General features: G+C 39.9%; 1 protein-coding gene across 1 annotated transcript in view; it reads right to left on the reverse strand.

The window, feature by feature from the left end:
- LOC121304074 overlaps window positions 1-15,305 on the reverse strand; it is a 152,462-nt gene that overhangs the window by 94,225 nt on the left and 42,932 nt on the right. The window contains exon 2 of the mRNA XM_041235068.1: window positions 12,396-15,191. Within this exon, the coding sequence (XP_041091002.1) occupies window positions 12,396-14,452 (2,057 nt within the window). The 5' untranslated portion in view covers window positions 14,453-15,191. The remainder of the gene's footprint in view (window positions 1-12,395; window positions 15,192-15,305) is intronic.

Below are 15,305 nucleotides of genomic sequence, written 5' to 3' on the forward strand. Positions count from 1 at the left end.
TATTAGGAGTGTTGTGAATTATCTTTAAGGAATCTCAATTGTATTGTGTTTCTATTAGGAGTGTTGTGAATTATCTTTAAGGAATCTCAATTGTATTGTGTTTCTATTAGGAGTGTTCTGAATTATCTTTAAGGAATCTCAATTGTATTGTGTTTCTATTAGGAGTGTTGTGAATTATCTTTAAGGAATCTCAATTGTATTGTGTTTCTATTAGGAGTGTTCTGAATGATCTTTAAGGAATCTCAATTGTATTGTGTTTCTATTAGGAGTGTTCTGAATGATCTTTAAGGAATCTCAATTGTATTGTGTTTCTATTAGGAGTGTTCTGAATTATCTTTAAGGAATCTCAATTGTATTGTGTTTCTATTAGGAGTGTTGTGAATTATCTTTAAGGAATCTCAATTGTATTGTGTTTCTATTAGGAGTGTTCTGAATTATCTTTAAGGAATCTCAATTGTATTGTGTTTCTATTAGGAGTGTTGTGAATTATCTTTAAGGAATCTCAATTGTATTGTGTTTCTATTAGGAGTGTTGTGAATTATCTTTAAGGAATCTCAATTGTATTGTGTTTCTATTAGGAGTGTTCTGAATTATCTTTAAGGAATCTTAATTGTATTGTGTTTCTATTAGGAGTGTTGTGAATTATCTTTAAGGAATCTCAATTGTATTGTGTTTCTATTAGGAGTGTTCTGAATGATCTTTAAGGAATCTTAATTGTATTGTGTTTCTATTAGGAGTGTTCTGAATTATCTTTAAGGAATCTCAATTGTAATTAGGAGTGTTCTGAATTATCTTTAAGGAATCTCAATTGTATTGTGTTTCTATTAGGAGTGTTGTGAATTATCTTTAAGGAATCTCAATTGTATTGTGTTTCTATTAGGAGTGTTCTGAATTATCTTTAAGGAATCTCAATTGTATTGTGTTTCTATTAGGAGTGTTGTGAATTATCTTTAAGGAATCTCAATTGTATTGTGTTTCTATTAGGAGTGTTCTGAATTATCTTTAAGGAATCTATTAGGAGTGTTCTGAATCAATTGTATTGTGTTTCTATTAGGAGTGTTCTGAATTATCTTTAAGGAATCTCAATTGTATTGTGTTTCTATTAGGAGTGTTGTGAATTATCTTTAAGGAATCTCAATTGTATTGTGTTTCTATTAGGAGTGTTGTGAATGATCTTTAAGGAATCTTAATTGTATTGTGTTTCTATTAGGAGTGTTGTGAATTATCTTTAAGGAATCTCAATTGTATTGTGTTTCTATTAGGAGTGTTCTGAATGATCTTTAAGGAATCTTAATTGTATTGTGTTTCTATTAGGAGTGTTCTGAATTATCTTTAAGGAATCTCAATTGTATTGTGTTTCTATTAGGAGTGTTCTGAATGATCTTTAAGGAATCTTAATTGTATTGTGTTTCTATTAGGAGTGTTGTGAATTATCTTTAAGGAATCTCAATTGTATTGTGTTTCTATTAGGAGTGTTCTGAATTATCTTTAAGGAATCTCAATTGTATTGTGTTTCTATTAGGAGTGTTGTGAATTATCTTTAAGGAATCTCAATTGTATTGTGTTTCTATTAGGAGTGTTTCTGAATTATCTTTAAGGAATCTCAATTGTATTGTGTTTCTATTAGGAGTGTTCTGAATTATCTTTAAGGAATCTCAATTGTATTGTGTTTCTATTAGGAGTGTTCTGAATTATCTTTAAGGAATCTCAATTGTATTGTGTTTCTATTAGGAGTGTTCTGAATTATCTTTAAGGAATCTCAATTGTATTGTGTTTCTATTAGGTGTGTTTCTGTGAATTATCTTTAAGGAATCTCTTTAATTGTATTGTGTTTCTATTAGGAGTGTTCTGAATTATCTTTAAGGAATCTTAATTGTATTGTGTTTCTATTAGGAGTGTTCTGAATTATCTTTAAGGAATCTCAATTGTATTGTGTTTCTATTAGGAGTGTTGTGAATTATCTTTAAGGAATCTCAATTGTATTGTGTTTCTATTAGGAGTGTTTGTGAATTATCTTTAAGTGTTGTGAATCTTTAAGGAATCTCAATTGTATTGTGTTTCTATTAGGTATTGTGTTAGGAGTGTTGTGAATTATCTTTAAGGAATCTCAATTGTATTGTGTTTCTATTAGGAGTGTTCTGAATTATCTTTAAGGAATCTCAATTGTATTGTGTTTCTATTAGGAGTGTTCTGAATTATCTTTAAGGAATCTCAATTGTATTGTGTTTCTATTAGGAGTGTTCTGAATTATCTTTAAGGAATCTCAATTGTATTGTGTTTCTATTAGGAGTGTTGTGAATTATCTTTAAGGAATCTCAATTGTATTGTGTTTCTATTAGGAGTGTTGTGAATTATCTTTAAGGAATCTCAATTGTATTGTGTTTCTATTAGGAGTGTTGTGAATTATCTTTAAGGAATCTCAATTGTATTGTGTTTCTATTAGGAGTGTTCTGAATTCTCAATTGTATTGTGTTTCTATTAGGAGTGTTGTGAATTATCTTTAAGGAATCTCAATTGTATTGTGTTTCTATTAGGAGTGTTGTGAATTATCTTTAAGGAATCTCAATTGTATTGTGTTTCTATTAGGAGTGTTCTGAATTATCTTTAAGGAATCTCAATTGTATTGTGTTTCTATTAGGAGTGTTGTGAATGATCTTTAAGGAATCTCAATTGTATTGTGTTTCTATTAGGAGTGTTCTGAATTATCTTTAAGGAATCTCAATTGTATTGTGTTTCTATTAGGAGTGTTGTGAATTATCTTTAAGGAATCTCAATTGTATTGTGTTTCTATTAGGAGTGTTCTGAATTATCTTTAAGGAATCTCAATTGTATTGTGTTTCTATTAGGAGTGTTGTGAATTATCTTTAAGGAATCTCAATTGTATTGTGTTTCTATTAGGAGTGTTGTGAATTATCTTTAAGGAATCTCAATTGTATTGTGTTTCTATTAGGAGTGTTGTATTGTGTTTCTGAATGATCTTTAAGGAATCTCAATTGTATTGTGTTTCTATTAGGAGTGTTGTGAATTATCTTTAAGGAATCTCAATTGTATTGTGTTTCTATTAGGAGTGTTGTGAATTATCTTTAAGGAATCTCAATTGTATTGTGTTTCTATTAGGAGTGTTCTGAATGATCTTTAAGGAATCTCAATTGTATTGTGTTTCTATTAGGAGTGTTGTGAATTATCTTTAAGGAATCTCAATTGTATTGTGTTTCTATTAGGAGTGTTCTGAATTATCTTTAAGGAATCTCAATTGTATTGTGTTTCTATTAGGAGTGTTGTGAATTATCTTTAAGGAATCTCAATTGTATTGTGTTTCTATTAGGAGTGTTCTGAATTATCTTTAAGGAATCTCAATTGTATTGTGTTTCTATTAGGAGTGTTCTGAATTATCTTTAAGGAATCTCAATTGTATTGTGTTTCTAGTAGGAGTGTTCTGAATTATCTTTGAGGAATCTCAATTGTATTGTGTTTCTATTAGGAGTGTTGTGAATTATCTTTAAGGAATCTCAATTGTATTGTGTTTCTAGTAGGAGTGTTCTGAATTATCTTTAAGGAATCTTAATTGTATTGTGTTTCTATTAGGAGTGTTTTGAAACTCATATAATTACCTTTAACCCTTTGCAGTCTTATGTTGAACTAGGTCCAACATTAAGTGTTATGTGAATTTTTCCCTTCCGGTCTGATGGCTTCTACTAGGATCCTGTCCAACATCATCAAAAAGGCATCAATCTCAGGTCCCTAGTCGGTGTATCTCCAGAAACAGCAGAGAAAAGCGTTCAATGGCCGAGAGAGACCGATAAGAGCCAAATGAAGCCGAAAAAAGGGGCGCATCTGAACAATACACATAGCCCCTGCACCGTAGAGATAACACGGACACAATGATCTTTAAGGAATCTTAATTGTATTGTGTTTCTATTAGGAGGGTTCTGAATGATCTTTAAGGAATCTCAATTGTATTGTGTTTCTATTAGGAGTGTTGTGAATGATCTTTAAGGAATCTCAATTGTATTGTGTTTCTATTAGGAGGGTTGTGAATTATCTTTAAGGAATCTCAAGTGTATTGTGTTTCTATTAGGAGTGTTATGAATTATCTTTAAGGAATCTCAATTGTATTTTGTTTCTATTAGGAGTGTTGTGAATTATATTTAAGGAATCTCAACAAAGAAGATCGCTGCTTCCATATCCAACGCTCAAATAATATCACAGACATTTGCAGAGCTTTTTGAGATGTTATAGTAATAAAATAATGACTTGGATCACATTATTGAGGAGTTTGGTGATAAATCGAGTAATTCGGAGATGATTGATAAGTATGCATGACTATGAAGAGATATGTAATAAATATAGTGAACAAGGGGTGGGGCAGGGCTGGAGATGCAGTACTGAATGTCCTGTTGATATGCAAGAAATAAAATTACTGATAATGTGAATAAAATGATTTTTAAACAGTGAGTGTAAAATAAACAGCTTGAGTGAAAATAAATTAGACCTGATACACCTGACAGGCAAAGGGTTAAGGAATTTCAATTGTATTGTGTTTCTACTAGGAGTGTTTTCTGAGTAATTACCTTTAATTAATTTTAATTAATAAAATGCAATAAAAGGTGTTTATTACTCTACACAAAACCATGGCATTTTCCCCCTGTTTACACAATTACTGAGTATCAATCAAAACCAATCTGGCAGTGTTATCTATATACTTAGAAGCTGGTCTGATCAAACTAACTAACACTTGTTTATATTTTATAAGTGATTATTTGCCTTTGCTTTTTTATTCTTTTGATATGGAATATATATATATAGTACCTCACTTCGGTTTAGCACTAGAACGACTGTGTTTATAGGCATACCTAGAACAACCATGACCGCTCAATGTGACCAGAGTATTAAAAACAACACAAATATTATAATGACTGGAGAAACTATTGAATATCAGTCATAGTTATATCAAAGAACGTCGTCATCTAAAGCATCTGCATAACCGAAACATTGTAAATAAATATTACATAAAGCGCGACCTCAAAAAACGGTACAAAATTAAATAAACAAATATTGGAAAATTACTGTGTGTATATACAGGTATATCATGTACATACAAAACTGTACAACTGGAATGATGTAAATAAGTATGAAAACATTTTAAAATAAATGGGTTATATTGCCTGCATAACAAAGCACATATATACAACTGAAGCTATGCGTTTATACAGAGACTTACTAGAATCAAAATAACATGAATAAATAAACATGTGAACAGAATGGGCTTCATTTACAATCGTTTACACAGTCTAAGTGCTGCACGAATCACACAGATCCTGCGCTTTTCAACATATGCAGTGCACTTATCACAGACTGCCTTGTGCATTTGGCACAGCTGTCAACCGTAACCCAAGGCACCAAATGCTCCACGGGCACATACCAGTGCAATGAAAGCTTCTAATTCCTCCAAGGCATTGACCAGGGATCATCTTGGTGTCGCTGCTGCAAACCCAGTCTGCTTCAGAGCCACATTCATCATTGTCCATCTCTGCTGCATCAGAATCTTTGTTTGGTAAAATTTCCAGTCATTTCAGACACTGCTTTGCTGTCCTGTGTCTTCCACAATCCATTTTCAATGTGTATTGGGGTGACAATGAATTTCTTAGAAAAACAAGAGACTTATAGTAACCAGACTGCAGACAGACAGCCGGGTGCTGTCAAGGCTGATTGATGGGCTATCAGGAGGCTCACTGAAACAATAGAAACAGACTGCTCCCTTGAGGAATGCAGACTGATATAATCAAACTTCAATACATGGCTGCAAGTCCTGACTGTTAAACACAAATAATACCACAACATGTCATTGTTAGAATATGTTTTATATGTAGAGGTCAATTTGACCGCTCAAGGTCGGAATAGGTATGACAGTATTTTATCTCCTTTTTGCAGCTATGAGACTCTTTCTTTGTCAGGGTAATTAGTACATATATTTAAAAAAAAAGTCAGGAAAGCACAGCGCTGTATCTTAAACACATGCACCACAATTTAAATTCAAATTCCAAACAAGGTCAAAATGACCCCCTTGGTCGTTCTGATGTTAAAAGGTCACATTTATGTAACAAATCAGTTGCATTTGCTAGTCTTGCAACATATATTCATTCTCAATTTGTGTCCGCAGTAGGGCAGTGAAAATGTCAACACCCCGGATGTGAGAAATATTCACTTCCAAGCGGCTTTTAAAACACTCGGAGGTTAATTGACATCAATGGATACTCAGGTGTAAAAGTGAGGGAAGGACTGCTTTTCTTGTTTTAAAATAAACACATTAATAAATAGATGTGTATTGATTTATTTAATACCTGCTGACAAATACCTCTTAAAGGTATCAGCACACCCCTACTACCTGATTTACACCACGGGGGTCAGCCTGGTAGCCTCTTACATGTATACATCCTAGGACCTTAAAGCTCTCCAGCTTTGTCTAATAAAACTCAGTCCACTATTCCAGCCCTCCTTGTCCTTGATCAAACCCCTAGTTTCTCCTGCCACAAACCCTGTTCTAAACCTTGTCTCGTTTATGAGTCAGTAGGGATCATTAGTGAAAATGGAAAAGTCTTGCTCCCATTCCACCTGATCAGATCAAAAGGGTAAGACACAGAGATGTACCTTTCATCTGTACTGCAGGCCCAGGCACTTCACTAACAGCATCAGCAGGTTCAAAGGAGCAGTCCTCTCCAGCAGTGCCGTGGCTTTTCTTTTTCAGTTCTGTACTTCACCAATATCTGTCACTTTAAAATAATCTCTCACCCTTGTAAAAGTTTGCCATAGTAAAATCATAGATCAGTGTAATAAAGCACAGTGAAGCATGGTAAAGCACAGGTAAGCATTGTACAGCCCACAGAGGTAAAACATGGCAAACCACGATACTCTACTGTAAATGCGTAGTATAACCATGGGAAAAGCAGGCATGCAAGGATGGTGATAGTATGATCCTTCTCTTTTCCTGAACGACCAGTACATAGCAAGACCACTTAAAAGCATTTTAGTTTTATGTACAGTATTGCAGTTAAGACCTACACATGGTTAGCATTCTGCACTTTGTCTGTGTGGAAGAAATGTTCCCAGGGTGCCCTTTTATACAAATTTCTCATTTGAAAGCCCTTAAACACCTCTGAGTTATTAATGCAAGCGCTAATCACACATTCAAGTCCTCAGACTCAGGTGGCTGTGCACTGCGATGAGGAGGCGAATCCTGAGGGCTGCAGAGTCGCATGCTGTTCCAACCTGACTCGCTGCTATTTAAAGAGAGCTGACAAAGCTTCAAATTAAACAATATCACATGCAGATTCCAAAGTTTAAACTTTTTACAACTCTGTGTCATCTGTGGCACAGCAAAGTCCTGGAGAACTTGGGGGTATTACTGTAGATTACTAAGAACTATAACTGTGCAATCCACAATGCAAAACTCATGATAGGGCTAGTTAATTCTCGAGCTGGTGTCTTGTATAAATAAGCTGGTCTTCTACTCTAGATCTGAAGCTAATGTAACTGTCAGAGTCTGCATAGTGAAAAGGAGCACTGCTACTAATACCCATAGTAGATAACCTAACAAGGGGACAGATAAGAAGCCAGTAGCCGAGAAAATTGATCAGGTAAGGAAGTGCCATGGGCTTCAAATTCTTTTCACTTCTCTACAGTAATCGGCAAACCAAACCTAGTGTAGCACAACAAGAAACTGTCTATCAGTATCTATCGAATGCGATCTAGTGGGATATGAAGAGAGCAGCTGCTGTGCATCGGCCGTCAGTCTCTGTTGGGCTTCATTTTGATGGGAATACTGCCTTTAACCTATAGCAGTGGCTGCTCGTGTACAGAGGGTGTCAGGGCGCTGCCCCGCCACATTGATGTTTATTTTTAGCTTTTAGAGGGATCTGGGGCACTGGATTCACCGCCCAAGCTCTCTGCGCTGCGGTCGTTACCTAGGAAACGATCATTTCTACCAGTAGACAAGTTTATTTCTACCAGTAGACAAGATTAATACAGTTACTCGTGAAACCATTCTTGGGACTGAGTTATAAACTTTAGGTGAAAAGATCAGGACCTCATCACTCTGCTTTAGTGCTGGATCTGTCCTCTAAAGACAGGGATAAGGAGTATGTTTGGAGGTTTGCAACGACCTGGTACGAACAAAAGAAGTGGCTTTGTGACAGCTCATGTAGAAAGTCATTGTTCTGTTTTTCCTCCTTGCTGTTTCGGGGTGAAATAACTTGGAAGCAAACAGAAGTGAATGACTTAAAACATCTTTCAGAAAAAATGAAGAAACATGAACCACATAAATGCTACTTAGACAATGCAATAAAGCTGGCAATGTTAGGAAGTGTAAATATTGCAACACAGTTGGACGAAAGATATTGTGTTGGGATAAGAAGGCATAACGAGGGAGTTGAAAGGAATCAGTACATTCTGTCTAAATTAATCGATTGTGTGTGGTTCTGTGGTGCTTTTGAATTGGCATTAATTGATCACGATGTCATCTTTGAATCCAGGAGTATTTAGGGGCCTAGTGGATTTTGCATCCATGTAAAGTGCAATGGAGAAGCATGTGAAAACTGCAACAGTATTTAGTTAAGGGCACTTCAAAACCATTCAGAACGAACAGCTCAACTGCACTTCAAAACCATTCAGAACGAACTGCTCGACTGCACTTCAACACCATTCAGAACGAACAGCTCAACTGCACCTCAAAACCATTCAGAATGAACTGCTCGACTGCACTTCAACACTATTCAGAACGAACTGCTCGAATGCACTTCAACACCATTCAAAACGAACTGCTCGAATGCACTTCAACACCATTCAAAACGAACTGCTCGAATGCACTTCAACACCATTCAGAACGAACAGCTCAACTGCACTTCAAAACCATTCAGAACGAACTGCTCGACTGCACTTCAACACCATTCAAAACGAACTGCTCGAATGCACTTCAACACCATTCAGAACGAACAGCTCAACTGCACTTCAACACCATTCAGAACGAACTGCTCACTTCAAAACCATTCAGAACGAACTGCTCGACTGCACTTCAACACCATTCAGAACGAACTGCTCGACTGCACTTCAAAACCATTCAGAACGAACTGCTCGACTGCACTTCAACACCATTCAGAACGAACTGCTCGACTGCACTTCAAAACCATTCAGAACGAACTGCTCGACTGCACTTCAACACCATTCAGAACGAACTGCTCGACTGCACTTCAACACCATTCAGAACGAACTGCTCGACTGCACTTCAAAACCATTCAGAACGAACTGCTCGACTGCACTTCAACACCATTCAGAACGAACTGCTCGACTGCACTTCAACACCATTCAGAACGAACTGCTCGACTGCACTTCAAAACCATTCAGAACGAACTGCTCGACTGCACTTCAACACCATTCAGAACGAACTGCTCGACTGCACTTCAACACCATTCAGAACGAACAGCTCAACTGCACTTCAAAACCATTCAGAACGAACTGCTCGACTGCACTTCAACACCATTCAGAACGAACTGCTCGAATGCACTTCAACACCATTCAGAACGAACTGCTCGACTGCACTTCAACACCATTCAGAACGAACAGCTCAACTGCACTTCAAAACCATTCAGAACGAACTGCTCGACTGCACTTCAACACCATTCAAAACGAACTGCTCGAATGCACTTCAACACCATTCAGAACGAACAGCTCAACTGCACTTCAAAACCATTCAGAACGAACTGCTCGACTGCACTTCAAAACCATTCAGAACGAACTGCTTGACTGCACTTCAACACCATTCAGAACGAACTGCTCGAATGCACTTCAACACCATTCAGAACGAACTGCTCGACTGCACTTCAACACCGTTCAGAACGAACTGCTCGAATGCACTTCAACATCATTCAGAACGAACTGCTCGACTGCACTTCAACACCGTTCAGAACGAACTGCTCGACTGCACTTCAAAACCATTCAGAACGAACTGCTTGACTGCACTTCAACACCATTCAGAACGAACTGCTCGAATGCACTTCAACACCATTCAGAACGAACTGCTCGAATGCACTTCAACACCATTCAGAACGAACTGCTCGACTGCACTTCAACACCATTCAGAACGAACTGCTCGACTGCACTTCAACACCATTCAGAACGAACTGCTCGACTGCACTTCAACACCATTCAGAACGAACTGCTCGACTGCACTTCAACACCATTCAGAACGAACTGCTCGACTGCCCTTCAAAACCATTCAGAACGAACTGCTCGACTGCACTTCAGCACCATTCAGAACGAACAGCTCGACTGCACTTCAAAACCATTCAGAACGAACTGCTCGACTGCACTTCAAAACCATTCAGAACGAACTGCTCGAATGCACTTCAAAACCATTCAGAACGAACTGCTCGACTGCACTTCAACACCATTCAGAACGAACTGCTCGACTGCACTTCAACACCATTCAGAACGAACTGCTCGACTGTACTTCAACACCGTTCAGAACGAACTGCTCGACTGCACTTCAAAACCATTCAGAACGAACTGCTCGACTGCACTTCAACACCATTCGAAGGAAATGCTCGATGGGACTAGGGAGCACACTGTCCAGCATTAGAGAAGCCCCGAATATGTGTCGACAAAGTGTCAACAGTAAAAGGTAAAGTTGTTCAAAGTTTTTACAGTTTTACACATTTAAAATTTTACACATTTAACCAACTGAATTTGGTTTTCCTAGAGCACTGCGATAAACAAAAACTGATTGCTCGAAGTTGCGATGGTGCCAGTTTGATGTGTGGAGAAACTGTCTAGGTTCTAAGCAGGTGAAGGAGATACCCTGATGAGCATTTTTTTCATTGCTATGCCCTCCAGCTGAACCTCAAGTGGTATCTGAAATCTCTCTGAAAAGTTATAATTTTCTTTTGCTATTTGTTTTGCTTTCTGGCATTCTTTTCTCATTCTCCAAAGAGGACTGAGGTATTGAATGCCATAGTAAGCAGGAGACTTTCGAGAGGGGCAGCAGCAAGATGGAATTTTAGTATTCGGACAGTTAATATTGTCTCCGAGCACAGAGAGGACCTCCTTGAATGCTTTGAGACAATGGAAAGTTCAGGAGATATCGAGTCCAACGCTATTCGCGAGGCCAGAGGATTTAAGACAGACAGGGAGTTTCTTTTTCTTTTTTGTGATGTAATGTCCCATGTTGACGTGTTGTACAGTCAGCTCCAGAAAGGAGACATTGACACAATCCATGCTGAGAGAGTTACTGCCGAGTTCATCAGGAGTAACAACAAAGTGTGTGAATGCAAGTTATTGCAGAGTGACTTGTTTGAAAGACACAACCAGTACAAGCATATTCAGTGTGTACAAAGAAAGATTGCACACTGAACATTCTGTTATATATGGGAAGCCAGAATTGAGTTGTGTTATGGTGCTATTTTGGTTGTTTCTTGAACATAATCTCCAGGATACATTTTCAGAGACTGTAACATGACTGTGAATTCTCAACACAACATCTATGACAACGGCACAATCTAAGAGGTGGTTTCAACTCTAAAGAAGATAAAAACATTTTTAAAGAAACACGATGAACCAGGATTGACTCAACTCCCTGGCAATGCTGTCAATAGAGAAACAGTTGATCCACGAGATACCAGACTTGTTTTGTACATCACTGAGCAATACAATGTGTAGCTTGGTCACGTGGGAGTAATTCAGTTATATATATATATATATTAGGGCTGTTGATTAATTGCAGTTAACTTCTGCGATTAACACGTTGGTTTCTTTGGAGATTCAGTTTTAATGCGTATTAATCGCATTCCTCTGTCTCGACCCTCTTAGCATTCCTTGTGCCACCATTCATTCCCTGCACCACCATTATTTATACTATTAGCGTTTACATATAAAGTTAGTCACAGAACTGCATCATGGAGTAAAGTACTAAAGTGAATGGGAAGTTTATTTTTTAAAAAATTCTGACATATCTGCTGTCAAATTGAGTTTCAGTATCACGAACGTAGGCTACATATAATCTGAAGTATACCTGCATGCTAAACATGCTTTCACTTCTCAAAATACACTTTCTAGCAACAACACAACAAATGAAACCTGTCGTTTTTGACACAGTACACTTTTGAGTACAATTCAGGACCGCTGCTAGCCCTTGAATTTCCCTGCTGCTGTGGCTGTTGTGGTTGATTTCAATGGTTCTACAACTAGGGTTGGCTTCCTGAGCTAACAAGGATGGGCTTTCATGTGCCACCCAAAATTGTCTAAATAAAACAAAGCATTCATTGAGTAACGGTTATATTCTCCTTAATTGTACATGCTACATATATATATAGGTTACATTATCACACTTAGCTTGATTCAAGACTTACCCATCCCTTATTGCTTCTTTCTTCTCCAAGTCCTGAATCACATCCAGGAGTACCTTGATGGTTTGCTGGCTGGTCTCCAGGACGTCCTCCATGCTTTGCAGCCGGGATTGCAGGTTGCTGATTTCGTGCTGCATTGGCTGAACCGAGCCCGGCTCCAGGTTGCCTGCGGGAGGCCTGCCCTCTTTCTGACCTCCCTGTGTCAGCAAGCCCCCCCTCATTTTGGCCAAATCAATTTGCCCCTTGGCTTCGGCCACCAGCTCCAGCAGCTCATGGACCTGCTTGAGGGTTTCTGACTGGCTGGCCATCAGGGGAATCCCCCCTGGCTGGTCCGCAGTCCGTATAGTTCGATCTGAAAGCTCTGCTTTGCCCTGAAGGGTTTGCGGCTGGCTTTCTTCGCTGGCTGGTTCTGGTGGCTTGGGTTTTCCATGAGAATTAGCTGGAGTCTCAGTGTAAAAAACGGTCCTGGCCGTGGCTTCTGAACGTTGGTTCTGGCCAGGACTGGGGCCCTCGTCGGAGTTCAACAGAGCTGTCTTGGACACTTTCTCTCCGCATTGCTCTGATTCAGACCTGTTTGCATCTGGAGCCTTCATTGACTCAGATGTTGGATTCAACTGCTCTGTTTTTACTGATCTGTGTTCGACCACCTTAGGCAAGTCCGCTAAGCCTTCTCCGCTGTGTCGAACTACATTCTGGGGTTCAGAAACTTGACTTCGGGGCAACGTGTGGTGGATTGGGACCTTGTTAGTGAGATGACAATTACTGCAATTCAGATCACATTTAGACCCTTTACTCTGCCCCCCAGAACAGCCCCAGGTTTGCCTGGAGGGTTTGAAAACTGGCAGGGTAGGAACTGGAGTGCAGGTATTCCTCCATTCCTTGCACCTTTGATCCTGAGATGTTTTAGGAGGTGGTGCTGAATTGCAAGGAAGAGATTTTCCAAGGTCTCTCTGTCCTTCTTTGTCCACCAGATATCTTTGGTAGTGTTGGGTTGGGATCTGTGTCTTACTCACTGCAGCAATGGCTTCATTATGGTGCTCTGATTGTGGCACAATCACATTTTGTGGTGCAGAACAAAAGTCTGTGCAGCAGCTTCTACTGTGACAAAACCAAGCTAAGTCGGGACTCTGTGGAGTCTGCTTCCTGTCACAGAGGCACTGCTGACTCCGCAGCACATTCTGGGCAACGTTATCGCACTGAGAGGAGGCAGAACCGTCACAGGCCTGGGGGACGGGAGCAGGCCTGCCCCATGACTCTGAACACCCAAGCCCTTCCTGGCCTTGCAGGGTTGTATTTCTCTGGCTTCCAGAATTCCATTTTTGGGGCAGAACATCCTGGTTCCTGGGTAGGCAGTTCCAGGATCCAGTGCAATTGACTTGGGCAGCTTTCAGAGGCTCCTCCACTGCTGTCTCCCAGTACCTCATAGCTCCCTCCCCCTGACAGCATTGCTTGCCCGGCATGTGCTGCACCTCATTGTTTGCAAACAGGGTCCCTTCCTCCGGCTCCGCTTTGGGGTCTTCTGTTTCCCCAAAGTCCCCCAAGCTTTTGCTGCGAAACCTGAATGTGGGGAACTGTTTCTGCAGGCTTGGGGATGTCTGGATGGCAGTGCTCATGCAGCACTTCCTGGGGTTGGGCAGGGTCAGGGAGGATGGCCTGGGTTGGCTCCAGGGCTTCCTAGGTCCCCCTTTGGCCAGCACTGATGCCACAGTTCCCACTGCACCCCCATTGGCAGACACAACCTGCTGCTTCCTGCTGTTCTCTGCAAGACTCTTAGGGCCTGGCTCAGGTTTGCTGCTTGGGCCCTGGTCCGGTTCCACAATGACAGCCGGCCCGGTGTTGTTGAAGCCGATGTTCTTGCCGGGTTCAGGCCTGGGGCTTTCCTCGGCCCCGTCCACCTGGTCCTTGAAGCGCACCTGCTGTGTGCGATTGCGCCTGCGCTTGAGGCGCGTCTCGATGTCCGGGGAGTCCCTGTTGAGCAGCACTGATCTCACAGTCATGTTTTTTTCCTGGTTTAAGCTGATACTTGGAGCCAGTATATGGTTAGGTTCTTTGCTGACCATATCTTCTCAGTAACACTCTGTTTGTAAGACAATGTCCTCCACACAGAAACAAACTTAGCTGTTTTGTGTTTATTTACAGAGTATAATCCTTTTTGGGTTGCCGTTAATGCTAAATAATCTGTTATGATTGTATTTGATGGAATTTGGCATCCCAGAACGGTGAAGAAAATGCCAGTGAATACTGCTGAGCATGGATCCAGTAAATGTACAGTATATTGTCTTTTTACTATTATTAGAGTTCAGTTAGTTCAGTTGACCCATTGGGATCACATGGCTGAAGTTTCATTTTGTTTTCACTGATGGTTAAAGACAGCACTCCTGATAAATTGATTTAATAGCAGATGTTGTTTTTGTAAGCTCCAGTTTGTATGAGTCAGAGGATTCTGAGCTAGCAGTCCAGTTGGTCTGGCTAGCATGGCTTTGAGTTATTGTCTGTGGGATACTGCTCCACGAGTTTGCTAACACTAGCGTGTCCTCGTGGATACTGTGAAGTTATAAAAAGGGAATAAGCTGAGTTCCAGGGCGAGGAGGTGACAAGTTGAGAGGTGAAGGCCGTGCCTCTGTATGCCAGGGTTGTGTGCTTGGCAAGGTGCTGCTGGCTGTCCGCGATGCAGAGCGTGGTGGGCCGAGTGGCTGGCGATGACGGCTCATTGTAGAGACCAGCCAGGGTGGGCACAGCTTGGCAGTCCTGTTCTGGCCATCGCTCCACTCCCTAGCCCGCAGAATGGCCAGCCAGCGCCTAGAGACAAAAGAAAAGCTTGTTAGCAGCTGCTTTACTTCCTCCTTCATTTGCAGGGATTTTTTGTAAACATGTAAACAAGGCTCATCAGGTGTTAAGCTACTTGAATTTGCC

This window comes from Polyodon spathula, chromosome 1 (assembly GCF_017654505.1).
Source record: "Polyodon spathula isolate WHYD16114869_AA chromosome 1, ASM1765450v1, whole genome shotgun sequence".
Taxonomy (NCBI): Eukaryota; Metazoa; Chordata; class Actinopteri; order Acipenseriformes; family Polyodontidae; genus Polyodon; species Polyodon spathula.